This window comes from Rhinatrema bivittatum, chromosome 13 (assembly GCF_901001135.1).
Source record: "Rhinatrema bivittatum chromosome 13, aRhiBiv1.1, whole genome shotgun sequence".
Classification (NCBI taxonomy): Eukaryota; Metazoa; Chordata; class Amphibia; order Gymnophiona; family Rhinatrematidae; genus Rhinatrema; species Rhinatrema bivittatum.
Genome location: NC_042627.1, coordinates 65189868 through 65214772, shown reverse-complemented (window position 1 = coordinate 65214772; position 24905 = coordinate 65189868). Strand labels below are relative to the sequence as shown.

General features: G+C 42.6%; 1 protein-coding gene across 2 annotated transcripts in view; it reads right to left on the bottom strand.

Moving 5' to 3' along the window:
• Positions 1-24905, bottom strand: part of ADAMTSL5 (ADAMTS like 5) — a 38015-nt gene that overhangs the window by 8132 nt on the left and 4978 nt on the right. For both annotated transcript variants that reach the window (XM_029574411.1, XM_029574410.1), the window contains exons 2-8: positions 19740-19809; positions 15137-15264; positions 12903-12963; positions 11616-11721; positions 10135-10262; positions 9180-9303; positions 7698-7781 (exon numbers count right to left, since the gene is read on the bottom strand). In XM_029574411.1, the coding sequence (XP_029430271.1) occupies positions 7698-7781; positions 9180-9303; positions 10135-10262; positions 11616-11721; positions 12903-12963; positions 15137-15264; positions 19740-19809 (701 nt within the window). The remainder of the gene's footprint in view (positions 1-7697; positions 7782-9179; positions 9304-10134; positions 10263-11615; positions 11722-12902; positions 12964-15136; positions 15265-19739; positions 19810-24905) is intronic.

Here is a 24905-nt window from a genome sequence, read left to right as displayed (position 1 = left end):
CAGTTACTACCCTTAACAGAAGACAAGTGGGTGACCCGCACGGAGCGGCAGTTACTACCCTTAACAGAAGACACGTGGGTGACCCGCACGGAGCGGCAGTTACTACCCTTAACAGAAGACACGCAAGTGACTTGCATGGAGAGGCAGTTACTACCTTTAACAGTTTCAGGGATAGGTAGCTCCAGTCCTGGGGTACCACAAACCGGTCTGGTTTTCAGGATAGCCACAAGGAATCTACATAAGGCACAGTAGTTATGAGTGCAACGAGCAGCCTGTATGTAAATGTCCAGAGAGGAGCAGATAATGTGGAGAAGGGTGAAGACTCGAGTAGCTAAAACAAAGCTAGGAAAGATTCAAAGTCCCAGCAATCATTCTTCTTCCCAATGCTAGCTTCTCCCCACCAGTCTCCTCCCCCCAACAGCCCATCCATACCAGAGTCTCTTCCCCAACCCTCACCTATCATCACCATTCTTTCTCCACCCCATTTATTCTCCTAATCTCCTCTTCCTCCTCTCCCTGTCTTTAGCTCTTTTTTCCCTTCCCCTCCTGCATGGGCATACTTTGAATTTTATATTTGGAGGGAGCTCCACTCCCTGCTCCCCATTCCTCCACTCCCCAGGAGGTTCCTCCTCATTCCTCCTTAGCCAGCTACCCTCCTCTGCAGGCTTGTTTAGCCATCCCTTCCAAGGCCAACTCTAGGGCAAATGGTGCCCTGGGTGAAAAGCACCCCTTCACCTGATGGCATGCTCCCTCCCTATGCCAGGAGTGCCCCCCTAAAACATTCCCTGGTAGTCTAGTGACCTCACCCACCCCACACCCCCCTTATCTAGTGGCAGCTCAGAGCACTCCCTAGCTCCAGGCTGGTCGATGCCATTTTCAAAAATGGCACCAGCCACCATTTGCCCTTATTTTTGACAGGGGCTATCTCTGCCATTGAATAGCCCCTGTCACATAATAAGGGCAAAAGGAAGCCGGCGCCATTTTTGAAAATGGCAGCCACTGGGTCTGGGAGTGGAGGGCTGGCTCCTGAGCCCCCACTAGACCTCTAGGGTGATTTTGGGTAAGTCTGGCGTGGTTGATTGGCAGGGTAGGCGATGTAGGGACTGGCAGCCGGGGGGAGAGTTGGGGGCGGGATAGGGGAACAGAGCTTTATTCCTTAATACTATCTTTTTGGGGGAGCTTTGGCCACTTCCAGGTGTGGCAAAGGGGTGGGTCAGGGGTCACCAGAGACCCCTGGGGTTTGACACTCAGGTTTTCTCCTTGTTTTTTGTTTCGGAAAATAGTGCACAGCATTTGCTTATAAGATGCACTATTTGCAAATAGCAAAAACTATTTTCTGAAATAAAAAACAAAATGAAAAATACCACATGAAACTTAAAAAAACCCCCAAAATTTATTTGCACGAGTTTTGCTGTACACACCCCTACTTATTTCTTGAAGTTTCATTGATCATTTTACCATTTTTCAGATCTGGTGAAAGATCAGGCTGAGCTATGAGAGATACGTTATGTCCTTTTGTTTAAGGAATAGCCATAGCCAAGTTCCCAATGCATTTATTGTTGTCCTGTTTGTGTGCTTCTCTTTTAAGTTGTATGTCGCTTCATGACAATTGTGTTATTTTCATGATTATATTGTTTTAATGGATTTTATGTATGTTTTTTTGTTACCTGCCTAGAATTGGTGATAGGCAGAATATAAATGTGTTAAATAAATATATTTATTCAATTAGTCCAGTGAGCAGGTATCACCTATGACTAGTTTGCTGACTTTTATTTTTATGTAGCTATGTGGAGTTAACTAACCTGATAACCACATTGCTTTAATCCTAGCCTATTAGAAATTCTCTTAGACTTGGTTAGTCACAAAGATAATGGCTCATACCCACATACTAGAAGGTGTCACCACTTCAGCAGAGCCCGAGATGTCCTTCCGTTATCCTGAGAGAGTAATTATATCTCCAGTGCATGCCTTGTGGGGCACTGCGAATGGGGCGGAGGGATGCTATCTCAGAGCTCCTGCCATAGATACCTCATATTGCTCTCTTTCATATTTTCATATCTGATGCCTGGGCAAGATGCCTGCTGTCCTTTCCATGAGACATACAGAGGCTAGGCATTGTTTAAAAATAATTTATGTATATATAAAATACTAATAATAGATTATATCTATATAGAGCCATTTGCTAATGCTAAGAGGCCCCTGGCATTCCTTATCTGATGCACTCTGCAGGTATAGGCTGGCGCATATCTCAGAGCTATAACTGTGGCTGACAAAATTAAAGCTAAAAGAATAGCATTCAAGAAATATAAAAGATCCCAAAGGAAGGAGCACAAAGAAGAATATTTGTATCAACTGAGGGAGACAAAGAAATTAATCAAGTTGGCAAAAAGTCAAGCAGAAGAGAGGATTGCCAAGGAGATAAAAAATGGTGACAAAACATTTTTCAGATACATCAGCGAAAAGAGAAAGGTCCAAAGTGGTATAGTGAAATTGAAAGGTGGTAATGATCAATGTGTGGAGAGAGACGAAGAAATGGCAGAAATATTAAACGAATACTTCAGCTCTGTGTTCACTAAAGAAGACCCTGGAGAAGGACCATCTCTACACAACAAGAAACTGGAGGGAAGTGGAATGGATGAAAATCCTTTTACAGTAGAAAATGTGTGGGAAGAGCTAAAGAACCTGAAAGTGGACAAAGCCATGGGGCCTGATGGGATTCATCCAAGGATATTGAGGGAGCTCAGAGATGTTCTGGCGGCTCCGCTGTGTGACCTGTTCAATAGATCCCTAGAAATGGGAGTGGTGCCGAGTGATTGGAGAAGAGCGGTGGTGGTCCCGCTTCACAAGAGTGGGAACAGGGAGGAAGCTGGCAACTACAGACCGGTTAGCCTCACTTCGGTGGTGGGAAAAGTAATGGAGTCACTGCTGAAAGAGAGAATAGTGAACTATCTACAGTCCGGAGAATTGATGGACCAGAGGCAACATGGATTCACCAGGGGAAGATCCTGTCAGACAAATCTGATTAACTTTTTTGACTGGGTAACCAAGGAATTGGATCGAGGAAGAGCGCTTGATATCATATACTTGGATTTCAGCAAAGCTTTTGATACGGTTCCGCACAGGAGACTGGTGAATAAAACGAGAAGCTTAGGAGTGAGGGCCGAGGTGGTGACCTGGATTGCAAATTGGCTGACGGACAGAAGACAATGTGTGATGGTAAATGGAACCTTCTCTGAAGAGAGAGCGGTTTTAAGTGGTGTACCGCAAGGATCGGTGTTGGGACCGGTCCTGTTCAATATCTTTGTGAGCGACATTGCGGACGGGATAGAAGGTAAGGTTTGTCTTTTTGCGGATGACACAAAGATCAGCAACAGAGTGGACACGCCGGAAGGAGTGGAGAGAATGAGACGGGATCTAAGGAAACTGGAAGAGTGGTCGAAGATATGGTAGCTCAGATTCAATGCCAAGAAGTGCAAAGTCATGCATATGGGGAGTGGAAATCCGAATGAACTGTATTCGATGGGGGGGGAAAAGCTGATGTGCACGGAGCAGGAGAGGGACCTTGGGGTGATAGTGTCTAATGATATGAAGTCTGCGAAACAATGCAACAAGGCGATAGCAAAAGCCAGACGAATGCTGGGCTGCATAGAGAGAGGAATATCGAGTAAGAAAAGGGAAGTGATTATTCCCTTGTACAGGTCCTTGGTGAGGCCTCACCTGGAGTACTATGTTCAGTTCTGGAGACCGTATCTACAAAAAGACAAAGACAAGATGGAAGCGGTACAGAGAAGGGCGACCAAGAAGGTGGAGGATCTTCATCGCATGACGTACGAGGAGAGATTGAAGAATCTAAATATGTACACCCTGGAGGAAAGGAGGAGCAGAAGTGATATGATACAGACTTTCAGATACTTGAAAGGTTTTAATGATCCAAAGACAACGACAAACCTGTTCCATAGGAAAAAAATCAGCAGAACCAGGGGTCACGATTTGAAGCTCCAGGGAGGAAGATTCAGAACCAATGTCAGGAAGTATTTCTTCACGGAGAGGGTGGTGGACGCCTGGAATGCCCTTCCGGAGGATGTGGTGAAGACCAGAACTGTGAAGGACTTCAAAGGGGCGTGGGATAAACACTGTGGATCCATAAAGTCAAGAGGCCGCCAATGAAGAGTGGGTGACTCGCCAGAATGACGGCTACTGCCTGGAGACAATACCCTTATTCAATAAACATACACATGCTTACTGTGACTCCAACATCGCTCTAAGCTTCAACAGCAAGAGGAAATGTGGAAAAATGGATTTACACTCACAAAGAGGGGAGTAGCTGGCTTGTTACGGCGGTTACTACCCCAAACCAAATAAGCCTGATGCTTCACCTTCAATGCATATACAGCATAGTTCTCTGCTTCAACGGCAGGGGAGAAGAAAAAAGGGTTCGCACTCACAAAGTGGGGAGTAGCTGGCTTGTTACGGCGGTTACTACCCCAAACCAATTGTGTCCGATACTTCACTTTCGATGCATATCCAGCATGGCTCTCTGCTTCAACAGCATGGGAGAAGACTGATACATCACGCATTTCCAGCATAGCTCCCTGCTTCAACAGCAGGGGAGAAGAAAAACAACCAATAAGGACTGTATAACATAGTCTGGGTAAAACAAATAAGCATGGGTGTAGCTTGCTTATTGCGGCGGTTACTACCCCTACTACCCCTAACTAATCAAGCTAGATATTTCAATGGTGGGGGTGGAAGGGAAATAGAACCAAGAGCTAAGAGAAACAGATAAGTATGAGAGAAAAAAACGTGTGAAGCTTGCTGGGCAGACTGGATGGGCCGTTTGGTCTTCTTCTGCCGTCATTTCTATATGTTTCTATGTTACCCCTTGCACATCTGTGCATGCACCTGTGTCTCCAGACTACTCCTTCTAACCTTCTCAGGGGCATCACTGGAGTCATGCTGTGGGTTTCCATTTCTGTATTAAAGAGTAAGAAAAAAAATTCTCTGCTACATCCCGACTGTGGAAAGAAGTAGAATGGACCTTAGGAAGAGGACCTTTGGACCTTAGTGTCTGTAGCACTGCCGTTACTCAGAGGCAACATCTCTCACCCTCAGGTAAAATATTCTAAATAGTCTTGCAATGACGGATGGAGGAGACAAGGGCACAAAGAAAGGAGACAGAAAGAGCGGTCTGGCTATGATATTTTTGATGAAAGATTTTTTTTATTTTTATTTATTGTATTTATATTCTGCCTTTCAGCTATTTGAAAGCAGATTATATTTAGAAGTAAAAACATGTTTATCAAGGTACAGATATATGTGCTCATTAATTACAGAAACGTACGTCACTCATGTATGCATGAATAATTACATACACATGCTCACATATGAATTAAATCACCTATGCACACATATCCATGCACTTAGAGAGACATACATCACACATGCAGGATCGTACAATGACTCATGCATGTATTCATGTACTTTTGCAAATGCTTAGGCATGCACCTGGTAGAAGGTATGGCACATATACTCATAAAATCAGGGAGGAACAAGATCTAATGAAATTCTGTAAGAAATTAAAACATGGTTGATGATCAATGATATGATATGAGCTATGGAAAGAGCACAATTTGTAATTTGTCTGTAATACTGGTTTACTTTGTTTTATGTTTTTAATCTGTCGTATATTAATATATTTATAATTGTATCCTGCCTTGAATGATTTGTTTTAAATCAGAAAAGTGGTTTACAAATGTCATTAAATAAATATATATGTGCACACTGAATGACACTACTACTAATCATCATTTCTCACACGCTACTAGATCTTGGGTTAAAACTGGACTTTGATTTTTATTCATTTTGGGGGGAATTTTGTAATAGGATGGGAGTTGAGCTTAGTAGAAGGTCCTGTGGTTTATTTTTCTCTAGTAAGAGTGGAATGGTCTAGCCCAGGATTCTAAAATTGCTAAGTACGGTGTTTATTAATGCATTTATGAGAAGGATGCAGCTTATATTTTGTTGTTGCATTTTATTGCTGCATTGTATTTTATTTTGATGCTATGTATGAACTGTCATTCCCTGTATGTACCCGGATCAGTCCAGACTGCTGGGTTTTGCCTCCCTTATGAATTGTCATTTACTGATGTATTCACTATATTGTTGTGAACCACTTGGTCAAGTTTTATTTGAGGGAGGTGGTATATAAATATGCACACCACCTGATACCTGTACACTCACACACACATGTACATATATGCAAAGAATACTTTAAGCATGGTATTAGGACTCCCTCATCAGGACTTATTAAAATTTTGCAGTATTTCATCATGGGAAGTTCCAGACCATTAGGAGTCTTGCATAATCGTATTTTGAAGTTTTGTAAATCGAGGGTACACAAAACATCTCAAACTCTTGAAAGAGAGTACAACAGACATGAAAGGTTGAGAACCACTGACTAAGAACATTGCAAGTTCACGTCTGAACATTTTGACTATCCCTGTATATTCAGACTCACATGAAAGGAATCATAATTTAATACCATATATAATCAATACTCAATTCAGTGCCAATATACATGTACATAAATGCTATTGTAAAAAATAGCCATCTATCAATGAATTACAAACTTTAATAAATGCACTCTTGCAGATAAAAACAGAAGAAGGACATTAAACTACTCACACTATATCATATCATGAATTCTTACCTTTACTCAAATAAGACCATAAACATTCACCCTCTTCCCTATTTGTTCATACATAAATTACCCTCTAGTATAACAATGCTCCAATACTCAAAAATCCCCTGCTTATTTTTATATGGTTACAATCCACCAATAACCCAATGGAGGATTATAACCATGGATATGTATATTCCATATATATACATATATATGGAACTTATATATATAGGTTGCTGAATTTCTCATTCAGGAGATTTTGACAACAAAAATCTCAATTTTAGGTTTCTATAGCTTATTGAACCAGGCCTGATGTATGTTCTGCACTGGATCTTTTGGTGAGGAAATGAGAAGGATGTTTAAATACTACTGGAATGAGATTCACTATAGTCCTGTTCTGAAAAACTGGACAAATAGTTTGCTCAATTTTTCAAACTTTAACAAAAGTAATGTAAATTATTAGAAAAGCACTTCTTTTGGAACAGCATAATTGAATTAATCAGGAGATCAATATTCAAAAGCCATTTAGAAGAATAATGGAAAAGTTATCCGTCTAAATAGCTAGCCAGGGTTATTCAGTGTCATGTGCCTCAAGAGGTGTTTTGGGGCGGGCCACAGGTAGCCACATAAGTTATGCGGCTGCCGGCTAACTCCAATATTCAAAATTAGCCGCTTGACTAATGTGGCTAAGTCTGATTGGCCCATAGGGCTGTCTTAAAGTTAGCCGGTTTGACATAACCGGCTAACTTTAAGATAGCCGGATAGCTATATCTGGCTGACCTAACTAGCCGCTCCTGGCAGAGTGTGGACCTCCAGATTAAAACAAATAATACACAACATTAGAAACATTTTATAGGTGCAGCTTATTATCTACCTAGCCAGGTAGCATAGGGAAAGCCATTGCTATCTCTGGGAGTGAGCAACAAGAAATGGGCCTACTGGATAACTCCCAGAGACCTGCGCTGTTGTCATTCATTGTCCACTGAATTGTCTCAGCTCAGCTGGCCTTACTTACCCAGGTAGTTCTTGCTGTTGTCCGTCACCTTGATGTGAGTGGCACCAGCAGGAATCATGGTCACCTCATTGTATCCAAACAAGCCTATGGATTACAAGGTGGTAGTCAAGTGATATAATTTCCCAGATAATTAAGGAGTACTTACATTTCTAAACAATACACTGGGAAGGTGATCCCAGGTGACCAATAGAAGATAAATGCATGCACAGGCATGTAAGGGATTTTATGCATGCAAGCTGTCTGAAAACATGCATGAGGTTCATCTAAAGCAGGGGCTCAACTTATACCAGCATGTGGTCAAAATGCAAGCTCAAGGGCCACATGTTAAAGGGGAACTATGTGGCCTGTGGAGGGACACCACAATCAAAAGCATCAAACACACAGGGCCTTTCCCATAGGCACAGAATGGGAAATAGCCTTAGTGAATCATGGCTGAAGAGTGCATAGAAGAGCTGTAACAATGCATAGAAGCCCAAATTCAGTGCCTTTATCCAGCTAGTTTGGCATTTAGCCAGGGAGATGCTGAGATTTAAAAATCCCGGTGGTCCGATCTCCCCTGACATATCCTAGTATTAAGTTAACCGGATAACCCCAATTTTCAGCTGGATAACTTTAGGATAGCCAAAAAGCAGTCCTAAAATTAGCCAGATAAACCTATCCAGCTAACTTTAAGATAGCCAGGGATATGCAGTGCCACACTCACACCACCGACTATCCCAGCTAAGTTAGCAGGATAAGTTTATCAGGCTAACTTTCCTAGCCGGCCAGTGGCGGAATATGGATCTCATTCTGTACTGTATAAGGTGCAATCATGTTTCCCAACCCTTTTTTGCATCTTAGCTCATTTATATGCTATTCTATTGCAGGTATTGTTCTCCTTCGATCCTGTGTGAGATCCAGATTTGGCTCATGTGCTGTCACAATTGGCCACCCCAGGTCATAGGATACAGGAAAGAAGCTCTCTCTATTAAACACGTAGAAGGGAGGAATAAGGTTCTCAGCGTATAAGGTTGATCCTCAGATCAAAAATGTGAATAAAGGTGAAGAAGATTTAGAAAAAAAAAAGGAAAATCAGGCGTAAGACTTAATTTAGATAGCAGTTACCGGAAAGAGGGTGCTCAGTGAAGAACGAGCGGGGAAGTTAACCAGAAGGTGGGTGCTCAGCGGTTTTGCTGAAGAGTGGAGCACGCGGTTGTCAGAAGGTGGGTGCTTAGTGGTGTGATGGAAATTGAGGGAGGACGTCACGCGAAGGTGAGAGTTTTCAGTGTTCTTTGGGTCTCTGCTGAGGGAATGTGTTTTGTGACACCTTTAGTTGTCCAGCTCAGTTTCAGAAAGAGAGAGCCATTGCTGCAGAGATTTACCACAGGGCAGAGAGAGGCGGGAAGAGTGTTTTATTTCTTGACTAGATTGTAAGCTCCATGGAGCAGGGACTCTCATGTGTAATTCTAGTGGGGCTGTAGAAATGATGAGGGAGGACGTTACCAGAAGGCGGGTGCTCGGTGGTGTAGACACTGTGGTGGTGCCTGCATGATGCATTCTTCCCCCCGCAGACTCCGCAGATGTCTCTCTTCTCCCCAGAACCCAGTATGAAATCACAGCCAACTTGCTGACAAAGAAAAGAGGGAAATAGTCAATGTGAAACAGTCATGGATGCTTCATACCCATGGAACATCGCCCAAAACTTTAAGGAGCATTGAGGAATACCTTCTCTGCTTTAGCATAGCCCTAACCTTTTTGTTTTGCAAGTTGTTGAAATTATTGTGACTGAATGACTCTCCCTTAACACCCAGTACTGGGAGCCGGCCTAGCGGCTTGGTGGCGGTGCTGCACACAGCCATGCGGAGGGGCCTGGGTTTCATTCCTGCCTCCGGCCTTCCGCTCCCCGGTTTGGCCAGATGCTGCAGAAGGAACATTCACAGCCCCCAGATGGGTGGGAGGGAGTCAGAGTCTGGCTATCTTTTAGCCGCATAAAAAGTGGGCAGATCCAGGCTGCGCTACTTATCCGGTTAAGTTAATTAGATAAGTAGTGATATTCGTTTTTATCCGGGTAAGTTAATTAGATAAGTTAGACCATCCAGTCTAACATAGATATAACTTATCCGGCTAAGGAGCAATTTGTGCATACATATCCAGCAGCATAGCTGTGCCGCTGAATATCCCTTGTAACGTAGCTGGACACGGCTGAATATTGGGCCTCCAGTACACCCTACTTGCATCTCTGGTCAGTGGCACCTCCCTTCTTCAAAAGAGTTTTGAGGCTGTTGGAAACAGGTCGCTGGCTACACTGTGCCTAGGTCATTGCATTAAGCATCAGAAAACTATCAAACTTCCTGAATGACCTAAACCAGAGCACAAGGCTTTTTTTTTTCTCTCTGGCTGCTGTGTGGCTTCTGAGACCTTTCCTTTAACTCCGTGAGATAGCAACAGGAGGACTTACCAGACACTGACCATTGATGCAAACTCCATCGGAATCTGAGCGACACTTTGTCCCATCCAAAACCCGACCAAAGGTATAGTAAAACTTCTGCCCTTGGGCAAGACAGCTCAGGTCGCAGTCACTGTGTCCTGAAGGAGGAGAGGAAGAGCCTCTTAACGTGTACACGTTCTGCTCCATTCTCACTTACTTTCAAGAAGTCTTTACTGCTGAACGGTGCTAGCTCTTCCTTTTTGCCAATGCCCGTGTACAGATTATGTAATGCTTTTATGTTCATATAATAAAAAGAAATGGACACCACCTGTCTTCCCAGTCATTAAAATGCCATGATGGAGTAAATCCGCTTACTATACTATGTTTGGGTTTTCCTTTCAAATATCCAGGAGTCGGATTTCTAAAAAGGTAGAGTTAAAGAGCAAACATAGCATAGTTTCCTTTTGTCTTATAAAATAAGTGGTTATTTGAATCTTCCTTCTTTTTTTTCTCTTGCAATACACAATACAAGTACAGAGTATTGTGCTTGAATATCGGTAGAAAAATTCCCCTCTTTTCCATTCAAAAAAACTGTTGCCAGCTGCATTTTACTGTATCTGCCCAACATAAGCATAAGAAACTGCAAATAAATTCAGGCCTCAAAGATGGAGATAAGTAGAGACAGTGAAATGGCATAGGTAGGTGCAGTCATCAGCTCTTCCTTTGTACATTGCCCATTGCAGACTGACATGGAAATGCTATATGCACTATTAACTAAATATACATCATTTAGGTATTCAAATAAACATAAATAACAGAATCTACCTTTGTTGGGTATCATATGGTTTCATAAGGCTGTGAGCAGGCAAAGTGAAAGGTGTTCTGAGACCCAGGTGACAGCAGAGCCATTTTACTATAAATCTGTATTAATTAGATATGGGAAAATTCACTTCTCTATGCTTTAGAGATGTTATCAGTTAACTTCATTCAATTCCTTCCCTTTAGGAAACATACATCAGACCAAACCAAAATGATAGGAGGGGAAAGTGATAGAAAAAAAGCAAAAAGCAGCTGAGGAAGAACCATGATCAGAAGCGGAGCTAACATTACCGCAGCTGGTGTGACACAATGAAATCCATAGCTACAAAGAGCCCCCTGAGCCACTCCACCTGTACAGCCATAAACCATGCTTGCCCAGTGCCCAGCCCATGCTGGCCTTGGCCACATATTGGCTACAGTAGAGGTCCCAGTCTGGCAGACAAAAAAAAAACAAACCAGTGCATGGTGCATGGGTTTCCCACTGCTGCTCCTGCTGCATAAGAGACCATGGGAGGTTGGGCTATTTCCAGCGCTTGCAGCCCTCCGAGTCCAGTCACCCGGCTGAAGCAGGGGGCGAAGATTCGGACAAGCTGTAGGCAATGGGGGAGGGTGGCGACTTACACACAGCTCACCTGGGAGCAGCCGTGCCAGGTTCTCTGCTACTACTTTGTTGGCTCCTGCTGCTGACTTACCCGGTTGGAATGGGACCCACTGAAAGCGATAATTCCCTACGATGGCTTTGTTGTTGTAGGCAGCACATTGAAGATGCCGGAAATCCACGGCTCCTGGGGGACAGTCCTACCGAGAAAATATTCCTGCGTGATTTCCAGGCAAAAGGGCATCGGCTTAGTACTGAGGTTGGCAGGGGAGTGATCGGAATGTGGGGTTTTCCTTTATTTTCCTCCTGGGCCCAGGGATTTCACTTCTTGTAACTTCAGAAAGGGAAAATTCATTCACAGAAAACAAAACAAAACTGTGCAAACATTTCTGTCAAATAGGCTGTGGGACAGTGGCGGGAAGTTAAATCCTAGGGAAAATGATGTGAGGTCTCAGAAGAATGCACGCAGGCTGATTCACAGGCTGGGCGCACTTTTGTGACCTGATTTTGCTGGAGATTTAAATCTTGACTTTAGTGATGGAACCTGGGCTACCTAAAGTCCTGGCAATAGCCAGATTCTCATTTTTATAAACCAGTTCCAAGGGGAAAAGAAAGCATACGAGATGGCGTTGTGTGTGTGTGTGTTTCCTGATAACATTTTTGTGTGGTGTCCTGGCCACACCAAATTTTCTGGACATTTCAGGGGGGATATATATTTTTTTTATTTTATTTAAAAACTTTTCTATACCGTTGCTAAGTTATATACCATCGCAACGGTTTACATGTAGGCACATATTTAATGTAGGTAAGTGTACTATAGTACATTCTAACAGGTTCGGTTACAATATAGCATTAGACATAGTTATTTAGCAAAGTAGTTCATGACCAATTGTACCAAGGTACTTACACGGGTGGTTTTATCACACATAGTATTCTAGTTATGCTTTATTGTGGGGTAGAAATCATAGACTAATCTACTGTAAAGTTCTAAGTACCCTGGGTCGGTGCCTTTCTGTCTTTTCCTGAATTATTTCTCTCTATTCTCTCGTCTTACAGTGGTATGAGGGGTGGGGGAGATTTTTTTTTTTTTTTTAACTTCATGCATGTGCTTGAACTGCAGACTTGTGTGTGGCTCCTTTAGTTCTGGGTGAAACGTCTTGCTCTTTACTGTTTCCGAGCAATCCATTTGCTCAAGCTTATTTCCCTTAAACACATGTTGATCGATGCCGATTTCAGTGTGGTTTGCAAATTGTTCTGACAGGTTTCTTAATCCTGCAGCGGATGGCACTAAAACTGACTCGGAATCCTCTGAGGCTTGTGCTGGTCATGGGGGGGGCAGTGCTTGACTAGCAGAGCAAAGAGCAGGAAGAAAGGATCTTACCTGGGTATTGCAGACTCGGTACTGCCTTTGCTTTCCTGGGCACAGCTCCCCTGCCTGTTCTCTGTGGAAAGGACAGTCGTGACATGGGGTCATTCTTCAGAAGGTTCAGGGGTGTGTGTTGTAAACTGCTTTGATTTACACAAATATGGCAGCATATTAAACCAATAAACTAAATAAAGGTAAGCATGCAGCTTTGGTTTAGGAGGTAACTGTTAGAAGTAAGCAAGTGTGCATGAGTGGATGAGTACATTAGATTGTGGCCATAAAGCTGCATTCTAGTGACATGGGTTACATGTACAAGCTAGCCAGGGAGTGCATGCGTGCGTACTAGTGAGTGATTTCAAGGTTACATTATAGCAGGCAAATACGCAGATACAATGGAGCAAATGACTACAGAGAGTTATCATGACAGGACCAGGCACAAGTACATTACAGTATATGATAACAAAGATGCATCGGTCCAATACACCAAGAGGATACATGAATGAGAACCTCATAGTGCAATGCTCTGGATGCCCCTGATCATAGAGTACAGGAAGTCCTCAGATTTAAGGCACAAATGGTTCCTGAAAATTGTGTCTTAAAACCAATTGTCCCATGAGAACAATGGAATAAAGGCCCCAATATCCTATAATTTAGTAATATAGAGTACTGTAAAGCACACAGACCCATTTTAAAGCATTACTATTTTTTGTCTGAAGAGGAAAGAGCCAGGTCATGCCTACAGGACATTGCACGGACAGTTTTGAGGAGAAGTTCCCTGAAATCTTCCTACTAATGTCATCTCGCCAGGCCTCGTGGTCCTCAGCACACCAGTGTATGCTTGTCGGGAGACGCTGGGTTGTCTTAAAGTCAAAACAACTGTTGTAAGTTGGATAAGGGGTGTTAGTTTAGAAACATAACTTGAAAGGTCTTAAACTGCAGCTTTAGGGCATGCAAGGTGTGAGATTCTAGCACAGCCTAATCTGACTTGTGACAGGAGATAAAATCCCTCTCTGGCTTCTGATATTGGACCCATGTCTTATATTCATCCCAAAGAAAGCACAGTAAACATATTCCAGGAAGCTCAGCAGGGGCGTGGGGATGACTGCTGCTTGGGAGTTTCTTGGATCTAGAGTTGTCCTGTTTTCATTCTAAATAGGCAGACTACACATCCTGTTTCCTTTAAAAGAAGATTATTTAATCATTTATATTAAGCATGCTGTTTTATTACAGCAGCAGTACTAGCAAACATTTTGTAGATAATTCAGTTGGCAGCTTAAACAGACACAACTGCCCCCTTTTTTTTTTGTTCTTTTTCTGTTTCATTCTACAGGAGATATCAATAGTTTTCCCGAGTTTCTCTTACGTAAGCAGTGCCAGCACTGCTGGGCTGACCCTTACCATGCAGACTTCACAATGATACACGTAAAGCATGAATACAACTGAAGCATGGGCTCAGAGAGGGGAATGTATTGAAATGGAGGCGTCATGTTTATAATAAAACGTGCCACCTTTTTTTTTTTTTTTTTAGAAAAATAAACCCGTGTAAATATACTTGTAAAAAGCCCAGACAGTAAAGCCAGGAAACAGGCATGTTTATAACTTGAGGATTCCAGTTAGAGCTGCTGGAATAGTGCTGCCAGCCGTTCCAGCTGTCAAAGGTTATACTGTTATCTTACAGAGCCAGCAAATAGTGTTAGGCACTCTCTGGAAGAAAAGTTTGCATATTGCCATCCAAAAAAATGCCTCTGGCCCTGAAGAGCCTTATTCCTTTAAAAGCAGCCTCTGCTCCTTAGAGAATCCAGTTTGTCATACAAACGCTGCCAGCGTGAGGCCCAGAGGGGCACAGTACCAGAGCCAATACTGCCAAAGAAGGGCGTGGTGAGCTGCAGCTACTGCCACTGATAGGAGGGAGGGCTGTGCTGGAGGTAAGTTTGGGGGGGAGGGGTGCATGGGTCACCTAGGATGCCCTGACAGAGCTCTCATTGCTCAAATACTTGTCAAGGGGCTCTGATACGCTGTGCATCACTTGGTAAGACTCAGTTTGGTCTTATAAAGTAATTTAAATTTTATGAGAGCTCTTGGAGGCTCCAGCTTCCACAGCACTGGTAAATCTATATTGTTGCACTCAGGAGTAACAGGGAGCAACAAGCAGCTGTATCTCCATTGTCAACACAGCAAAGGTTATGTGATTAGGGTAACGTAGCTGATCCCATGTTCTGTTCACTGGATGCAGCCGGGAGGGAAATTACCTGGTGAGGCACTGCCTGCTGCGGACTGACGCACCCCCACCACATGTCTGGGAGCAGGGGGACCAGCTTCTCCATGGACTCCACCCGTTATTGAATCCCAAGGTGCCACTCTGCAGATGCATCTGACCCTGCAAAACATGCGGATTCAAGGAACACAGTCACTTTAGTACATTCTGTTTGCAGAAGAGGATAACTTTGGGGGAATGGAGATAGTTGGGCACTGGGGAGCTCACAGCTGCTTTTAACTCAGCCTATCCTAATAGGAGACTTGGAGTTAGTGCAGAAGGATTATGGGAGAAGGTCAGAGTTACTGATAAGTTATTTCCCCCCCAAATGAGTCTTTTAGGGACAGTAGAAAGCAATGTTTCATGGAATTCTACCAATGCCTTTATTCTTTATAACTGCTGATGTGATCATTATTATAATATTTTCAGAAACCCTCAATGTGTCACTTTTCCATCTAATGAATTCCTAATTATACTGAAAAGTGACAATATTTAATAATGACATACATGTTTAGCATGTTAACTGGCATGGTTAGTTTGAACATTTGTGAGCCATATGAGTATGTAGGTTTTAGATAGTGTTAGATGGACTATAGTTATCTAGAAACAACATTCTGAATGTACTTTGATTGGTCAGTTAAGGAATATATAAAGTGTGGACACACTGCTGGACGACTGAGTACCAAGGTATTCACACGATTGCTGTAAGCCTGATACTCCGAGGAACAAATTACCTTGGTACTCAGTCGTCCAGCAGTATGTCCACACTTTATATATTCCTTAACTGACCAATCAAAGTAAGCATGTACTATTATGTACAATAGATACGCTCATTTATGTTAAAGAACTAATTAACAATTAAGTTACAACAAGGAGGGGTTTTGTATTTCACTTGCTCCTATAGATGTGGGATGATACCACGGTTTTCACTCACCAAAACAGCACCAGTATCACTGAACAACCATTACCCAAGACAAAATGTTTCTAAGTAAGCCTACTTCTCTTGTCTAGAGTCTCTCTATTCACAGGCAGAGCACCCTCACTGCAATCCTTACTGCCAGAGCTACCACAGTGACTGCAGGAAAGAGTGAATATGGTATTAAAATAATATCAACACATGGCGGTAATTCCTTCATCTAAAAACTTGGCCATTATAATCATCTCAATGCTGATCACTTTAGAATTTTGTGGACGTGTGGTTTACTGCTAGTCTAGTCCTAGAATTTATATAGATATAGGCAGATATGGACAGAGAGAGAACCTTTACATTTTCATCATATTTTTTCACCAAAGAAATGCAATTAATTAAATATTCCTGCCATTTATTTCCACACACGGCCTGAAAATGAACTCAGTTCCTGGTCTGCTTTCAGCAAGTTGTAAAAAGATACCGTCATCAAAACTGGAACGGTTCTTTGAAGCTCTAATTCTAGATTCTAAACATACTATTCAAGCGAGAGCTTAGCATTCCTCTTAATGGAAACTATGCACACACGCAGCCAAAGGCAGCCCAAACGTGATTACTATCTGGGTCTTGGATGGTTTAGGTTTACTTCTTTGACAATGTCGTGGGGAATCCCAGTAAGCCAAGAGGTGCCAAGGTTGTCCCAAGGTTTAGCTGGTAATTGCGGGGTAAATGGGCTTGGATAAGGGGTTAGTGTTTGGAGATTGAACTAGAGGTGGCCACTCATTTTCTCATGCTATCTCTTCGCTCTTCCCTTCCCTACGGCTCTTTCTTTGTGATTAGGCTTAGATGATAAACTCTTTCCAGGAAAAATAGCAGCCTGGTGTTCTACAAAAACCTGACCACTGAACCATGAAGAGTTTAAAAAAAAAAAAAGCAGAGAAATGTGATGGCAGAAAAAAGACCACGTGGCCTCTCTAGTCTGCCCATTCACACCAACTGCTCAGAGTTTGTTGACTTTTTTTTTTTGCCATGGCTGCTTCCTCTTGCTCCTGTGGGCTTCCAACGCAAATAGAACCAGGACTGGGATCTGGAGCCATGATCCTTCATTCTCAACTACCCATATTTTATGCCTCTTCCGGCTTAATTTACTTCAGTCATTGCAATCACAGTCCTTGGCTTGATGTGTGTGTGGGGGTGGGGGGAGGGCATGCACCAGGGCTTCTTCTGGAACCCTGCAATCACTGGCTCTAAATCTGGCCACTAGATGTCACCATTGCATGATGGGTGGGATGCCCTCCTCCTAGGGGTTGTGAATACTTCCTCTGAAGAAGTTTATTGATTCTTACTGAAAGGTGGAAAATGCAAGGACCAGATTTATAATGGCAATGCCACAAAACTGAATGGGGGTAGAGAATCGGTGACTGTTTCTTGGAGTTATTGGATCAGCACACAGTTACTAGGCAATACCTTCTTAACCTAACTAAAGTTTGGGGCTCACGTCTGAAGAGTGGCTAGAGAGGGGGAAGCAGACAAGATGGTGAGAGGGCTGAAGGGGTGGATTGAGCAGGAAAAAGAACTAAATCTGTGTGGGCTGAGAAGTGAAGAAGGGGAGTGAAAGGGGGAAGGGGAAAATGTGAGGGCTGAGGGAAGAATGAGAGGCTGGATGGGGAAGGGGCAGCATAAGAGGGCTGACGGGGAGGGAATAAGAGGAGGCTGGAGGAGAATAGAGGACTGCAGCAGGGTGGTGCAATGGGGTGCACAGGAGAGGAGAGTGAGAGGGCTGCATCCAGAATGGGGTGGGATGGGGTGTGTGCATTATTCAGGGAAGAATTGAAATCCCTATGTAGTCTTGCCATGCTCCTCATAAAAACAAATTATTGGAAGGGAGAGGGTGGGAATATATGGTGCAGTGGGATAGCCAGGGGTGGGCCAGGGTGGGCAGAGACTCACCCAATCAGAAAAGGTCTATTGGAACAATGCTGTTATGGGATCCCATCCGCATGGTGGCAGAAGTAGGTTTTTGGCTGTGCTTAATGAAAAGGCTCTGTGTGTGAGTGGGTGAGAATGGGAGCTTGAATGTGTGTATGTGGGTGAGAATGGGAGCTTGGGTATGTGTGTGGGTGAGAATGGGAGCTTGAATGTGTGTAACAATGGGAACCTAGGTGTGTATCTATGCATGCATAAGAATGGGAGCCTGGGTGTGCGTATAAGAATGGGAGCCTGCTGGGGTGTGTGTGTGGGGGGGGGGAGTGAGAGTGAGAGCTTGTGTGTATGTGTAGAGATTATGAGCTTGTGTGTGGGGGAGAGCATATGAGAGTGAGAGCTTGTGTGTGTGAGGGAGTCTGTAAGAGAAAGTGTGTGTATGTGAGGGAGGAAGGGAAGAAGGCAGTAGGAGAAGAGAAACACTGAAAAGGAATTAGGAAATAAGCATCAAGGGAAAAATGGGAAAAAGAGACCTGGGATCAGTTGATTAAAAAAAATATAAAGATCAGACAACAAAGGTAAAAAAATTATTTTGAGATTTTGGCAATTTGAATATTGGGGTCAGACCACGTATATGCAATCAAGCTTAAAAACGGAGATTTTCGAAGAAAGGAATTACGCAAGAGAGACCAGCTTTAAGGAACATTACAAATGAATTTAAACATTTAAATAGATTGTAAATGGTTATTTCCACAGGGAATTGGTTACATGTTGTATTGAATAAAATCATATATTTGTGTTGTAGTTGCACATGCTGGCTTCATTGTGTATTTTCCCAACAATTTTTAATGAGTGAATGAGTGTGAGTGTGAGTTTGTTTTTTTATATTCTATGGACACATTCCTGAAAAATTGAAATTATGATAATAAAAATGTACACTTTTCTCTTATCTTGTGTGGTGGGGCAATTTGAATATGCCATCTTTGGGAATGTGCATTTCTTATAATTTTGTATTTTGCTCTTTCTTTGGTATTCCACTGTTCAGAGTCTAGTTTCTCAGGCTTTCTATTTTGGGTTTGTCTGCATGTCTCTAATTTTTAGTCTCTTATTTCTATATTAGGTAAGGGTCGGTCTCCTTTTTGCCTGTATGTGACTGAAATGCAGTATTTCTGCTATTGTGTAGTTTCTCTGTAGTAGTCCAGCTTGTTCTGTTATTCCAGTAGGTGATGTATTAATGTTCTAGGGCCCGGTGTAGTATTTGCATTGCTGTTTTTTCATAAGGTTGTTGTTATTTGAATCCTGAGAGTCAGTGCTGTGACTCCTATGGTATGGCAAGGTTCTAGATGCCTCTTTCTTTGCAGGAGTTTGTGTTACTTTACAAGATAACAGTGGAGGGATATTTTTTGCTGAGGTGACACCAGAATTTGATTTTTTTTCTCATATTAGTTGTAATGTGAATTGTCCTAGCTCTACTCTGTACCCGTTCTGATGATTAATTATATTTTATTGTAGTTATGATGATTTCTGGCTTTATGCAAAGATGATTTATGAAATAATATATTAATTTTTATTTTATTATATGATTGACTAGAAGTTAGTTTTCTTTGCTTTTTACATGATATACTTGTGCATCTATAAACTGCCAAGTTAGGGTCTTCTGTTCCAGCAAGTTCCTTATTATCGTGCTTTTTATGGTTTTTATCCCCCAATGTTTGCACTATGTCTGTGCTTTTGTACTCTGGCTCCTTGCTATACTTTGACCTCTTACCTGACAGGAAGAAGGACCACTCTGCAAGACCCATATGAAATAAACCACAGCCAGGTGTACAGAAGGCAACCTGAAAAAGAAACAACTGGTGAAAAGGAAAACACAGACCGAAACTTTGAAAAATGACCAGAAATATGATTTTAGAGTTCTCTCGCTTTCAGGTCACACTCATGAAAGGAAGATCTTGCAAATACTAAAACATTAAGGTAAAAGTTCTTATCTTTCATTTTAAGCTGAAGAGTCAACTTTTCAAAATGATCGGGGTGTTTGCTCAATCTTGAATGTGCTCGAGCACCCGCTGCACCCACAGAACTGGCATCTATGGATTTCGGCATGTCAGGTATTTGGATACATTTCTAATGCCTCAGATTAGAACATTTTTCTTTCAAGAGCAAAGGAATGGTGGTAGGTGGGTAGTTAATTGCAATGCAAATGATATTCCTTATTAGACTTTAAACACCTTTTCTCAAGTAAACTTTCACCCAAAGCAATGTACAATAGTAAAAAATGGTAATGTTTAATTGTACAGACTGCAGTTCAAAATGGTAGAGTTGGCAGCCTGCAACCCAGTTCTCTTTGGTAATTGCACAGATTCACTGTAGAGAAGATGGATTTTCAGTTGGAGGCCCCAGACTGCTGCAGAATATCAGGCCCTTGCCCTTGCCATGCTACTTCCTAATTCCACTGGAAGTTCCAGTCATGCACACACGCTGGTTCCTCAAAGCCCTTCAGAATAGAGACCACCCTTAAGTTAGTTTATCTGAGCCCACCGCTATCTCCAAACATACATCTTGCTTGCTCTCCACAGCCAGGGAAGAGGGCGATTCACTATACCTGGGACAGGAGCACTATGCCGAGCTAAGAGAGAGATAGGAGACACAAGAAAAGAAAACATGGGAGAAACTGATGGGTTTGGTGCAATTATTACATAAGAACGGCAGAAACATTAGGAAGCACTGGCTACAGCCGTCTGCTGAGAAATAGCCAGCAAAACGCTGAGATATTGTAGGAGATTGCTTTCTGCAGCTGTTGGTGACAAAAATGACTGCTTGTGTCTGGGCTGGAACAGTTCACCCTGTGTAGAAGGTCTTCATCTGAGATTAATGACCAACAACGTGTGGGAGGGTAAGCACTCTAGCTGATGCAGAGGCAGGCACTGGTTCAGCAGATGTTGAAAACAGATCAAAGCAGAGCAGTAAAATGTGAGAAGGGACAGAAAAATTAGAAATCTGTTTTATATGCTACTTAAGGAAAGTAAAATAGAAAAATACAAGATTTAGTGAGACCTTCCATTCACTGGGAAAATCTTGGTAGTGACTACGTAGGAGATGGAGAGGGAAAGGGAAATCATGAACGGCCAGGTGTGTAGTCATCAGAGAGCAGTTTGCAGACACCCAGGGTCCGATGCACAGTTTGGATGCACTAGACTACCCGATGTAAAAAGGAGATTAGCACATCCAAAACACGTGCCCAAACAAATGTGTAGCTTAGTGCAATGGTTTTAATATTGATATATGACAATATTCTATAGCAAATGTCATTTTGAAATTTTAAATGATATTCTATCCCAGCGCTGTGCATACTATGACCGCGACAATTAGTTAAGTGGCTGAACATTTTCCTTATTCTGTTTGTTGAAGTTATGAGGCATGAGGTTTTTGCATTTCTTTTGTATGCCGATCTCAGTGCCATATTTGCTAAATGTTCACAGTACCTGCTTCCTTTGCCCCATGCACATCCCTGCTTTAGAGATCTATCCTCTCCTCACCAGGTCAGTGAAGATACAGAGCAGTTACACAGGGTTTAAATAGTACAGTGTCAGCTAGGCTGTCTGCATATGCCATGACAGCTCCATAAAGAAGAAGGGGAGGGGCCTCAGAGTTTGCTAGAGATCTACAAAATCATGAAAGGACTTGAACAAGTTAATGTGAATCGGTTATTTACTCTCTCAGATAATAGAAGGACGAGGGGGTACTCCATGAAGTTAGCAAGTAGCTCATTTAAAACAAATCGAAGAAAAACATTTTTCACTCAGCGCATAGTTCAGCTCTGGAATTCATTGCCCGAGGATGTGGTTACAGCAGTTAGCGGAACTGGGTTTAAAAAAGGTTTGGATTAAGTTCCTAGAGGAAAAATCCATAAATTAATCAGAAAGGAATAGTAGCTTGGGATTTATATAATGTTTGGGTACTTGCCCTGTATTTGTGATTTGGTTTGGCCTCTGTTAGAAACAGGATATGGGGCTTGATGGACCCTTAGTCTGACCCAGTATGGCATTTCTTATGTTGAGATAGTAAAACTTTACAGTTGAAAGGGCCTGGTTCTGATAATGGGTGAGAAACCCAAATGACTTTATGTCCTTTTGGATTTGTTTCAAGCTGTCTGATCAATCTAATTTCAAAGGTTTTCCATTCTTGTGTATTCCTAAAGTTCCCTGACTGTGACGTGGCTGAGGGAATGATTTTCCGTTGAGCTGTCATTCTGTTTTGTGTTATGTCTTTGACCATTGATTCTTGTCCCTAATTTTGTTTCACTGATGAAGCCTTGGGTCTTGTATAGAGAGCCTTCTCAGAGAAGCGTGAATGTGGCCCTTTCCCATGTGCGCAGCAGTAGGGGTCCTGAGATTTGTGCTGGTGCAACCTGCACTGTACTGCCTTCCTGGACCTTGTGCCCCTTTCTTTTAGTTCTGAAATCACAGACTAAAAACAGTAGACTCAACTGAATTAACTCCAATAAATTATTGTTTAATGTGATATCCTGCCCTTCCTTCGGAGGTGCCCAGGGCAGGCTACAATGAAATAATTCACAGTTCAGACAGCCAGCCCTGCTGATGCCAGCTCTGTAAGGAGTGTGGCTGAGTTAAGAGATGAACGGTGTCTCCTGAAGCAGATTTAGGATCTGCATTCTAAACTCTTTGAGCCCTAAAGTTACTTTGCTCACAAATTCTCAGTTTAGGGTGACAGTTCTGGTTTCCACGCATGGGCAGGGAAGGAATCATTTTTCGGTATAGGCTGGAATCCTGTCTGGAGGGTCTTCGTCTACAGGAGTTCAGAAGATTTTGTCCAGATTTCCTTAGGACTTTATTGGGTCTTACATTTTCTTGGCCCATCTCCTATGATGCTTTCCATATTGTAGGCTTCACGCATGGCTGCTCTTGTTCCAAGATGATAGCCTCTGTACATCAGAAAGCTCCGGCGAAGCAGGTGACATCTGCTGCCTAACTGTGAGATGTCCTCGAGATGGATCACTTTTTGGCAGTAAGCCACACCAGAACTGACTGCAAATGGGTGGAACTAATTTAGGTAATCCCTCCAACCCTTCTGAGAAATATGAATATAATACTTCTTTTTATTCATGCAAGAACAGCTGCCACGTTCCAGAAGAACATTCTTCGTAAAGATTATTTCTCACATTCATCAGACCTAGTGCTGCAGATGAGAGTTTCCAGATGGACCAAACCTGAGATGAAACTCCTCGGCTTATTCATGGAATAGGTGCAAGTACCTACAAACAACTCCACCAACGTGACTCACCAGCAGAGCTCCACTCTTGTGATTTCAACATGCCTGTATTTGTTATTTCAAATTCTATGTACATTCAACTTGGCCAACTCAAAGGTCAGTTCTCTGAATGAAAAAAAAAAAGGTTATTTCTTCTACAACGTAGGTCCTTGTGGATGAGAGGCATCTGACAGCCTCCTTTCCCTTCTCAGCTCCTCAGAGAGCTTCGGTAGGATTGCACAGCTCTGTGGTAGGCTCAGCAGGGGGCAAGGTTTCACCACAAGGAGAAAGCAAGAGGTCCAAAATCTCAAACAACAGAGAAATGTCCACTTTGAAAATTATCCCCTTCCAAGCTACTGGCACAAGTTACACCTGCTAAATCATCTGCACACATTTTTTTGTGAAAATTTGCAGGTGTAGTTTTAAAATTCAAAAGCGCGTGCTCAAGTCCAAGCCCTTTCCCAGCTTCCCTACCAGGAATGCCTCCACCCGGTCAGTAAACTCACAAGGAACGCAACGTACTGGGTCAGCAATTTTATAAAAGGCCATCTCTCTACATAAACCACTTTTTTATCCATTTTTTTCCTCTGTCCAGTGAGGTTGCACAGCATTAAAATGTAGGATGATATATTTCTCCATAAGAAGAAAGATCAATACTTTTTAAGAAAAAAAAGTTATGCATGAAAAGTCCAGTATGAAAATTCATGCACCTATTTGTGTATTTTAATGCACAATGTTACAAAATTACCCACTTAGGGGGTAGTTTTGTAATATCGTGCATAAGTTAGCCAGCAAATATGCAGATAATTTACACCAGTTTTCAAAGCAGACTTATGTGCCTAAGTCCACTTTTAAAATTATCCCAGAAAAACTGCATCATAATATCGCACCTGCTTTTTGGTATGTGTAGTTTTGCAGAAAGAATTTACACGCACACTTTTTAAAATCAAAAAAGTGTATGTGTGAATCCAAACCCCGCCCAGACCCCACCCCCTGTGCGCATAGACAGTGGGAATGTGCATAATTTTATGTGCATACTGGCCACTCAGCCTTCTAAAGAGCATTGCTGTGGATAAAATACCACTTTACGCACAGAAGTGCCTGTGAAAATGAACCCTCCCTAGCTTGGCTTGGGTTTGGAGGCGTCTGAGCTGAAATGACTTGGTCCTTCCTGCATAGTCTGCAAATGACAGAGGTCCCACGGTGCGGGAAAGTTATCTGGCAGAAATGATCCATATAAAAGAGTTCCTCAGTTAGAACAGGGATTTATCCGACCAGACTGCCTGGCTAACTCTATCCGGGCGGTGCTGGACAAAGTGAAATCACATCCCTAGATTGCTCCCAGCACCTTCTTTTTTTTTTTGCCTGAATAAATTGGGGTAAATGTGCAGATGATTCATTGCCCACACAAAATTTAGCCAGGAAGCAGAGGCGTATATTCAAACCTTGGGGTTTGTCTGGCTAACCTTTGGAGATAGCCAGACAGACTTCACACTCTCTAGCACTACATCACTAGAAGTGATGGTTATTTCGTTTAAGTTCATAGGTGTCTATCCTGCCAATCCAAAACAGCTTGCTCCTGGCAGGTGACAAGCTAAAAACATAAAACCTATAGGGGTAGATTTTAAAAGGTTGCGCACGGGCGTACATTGCGCGTGCTACCCGG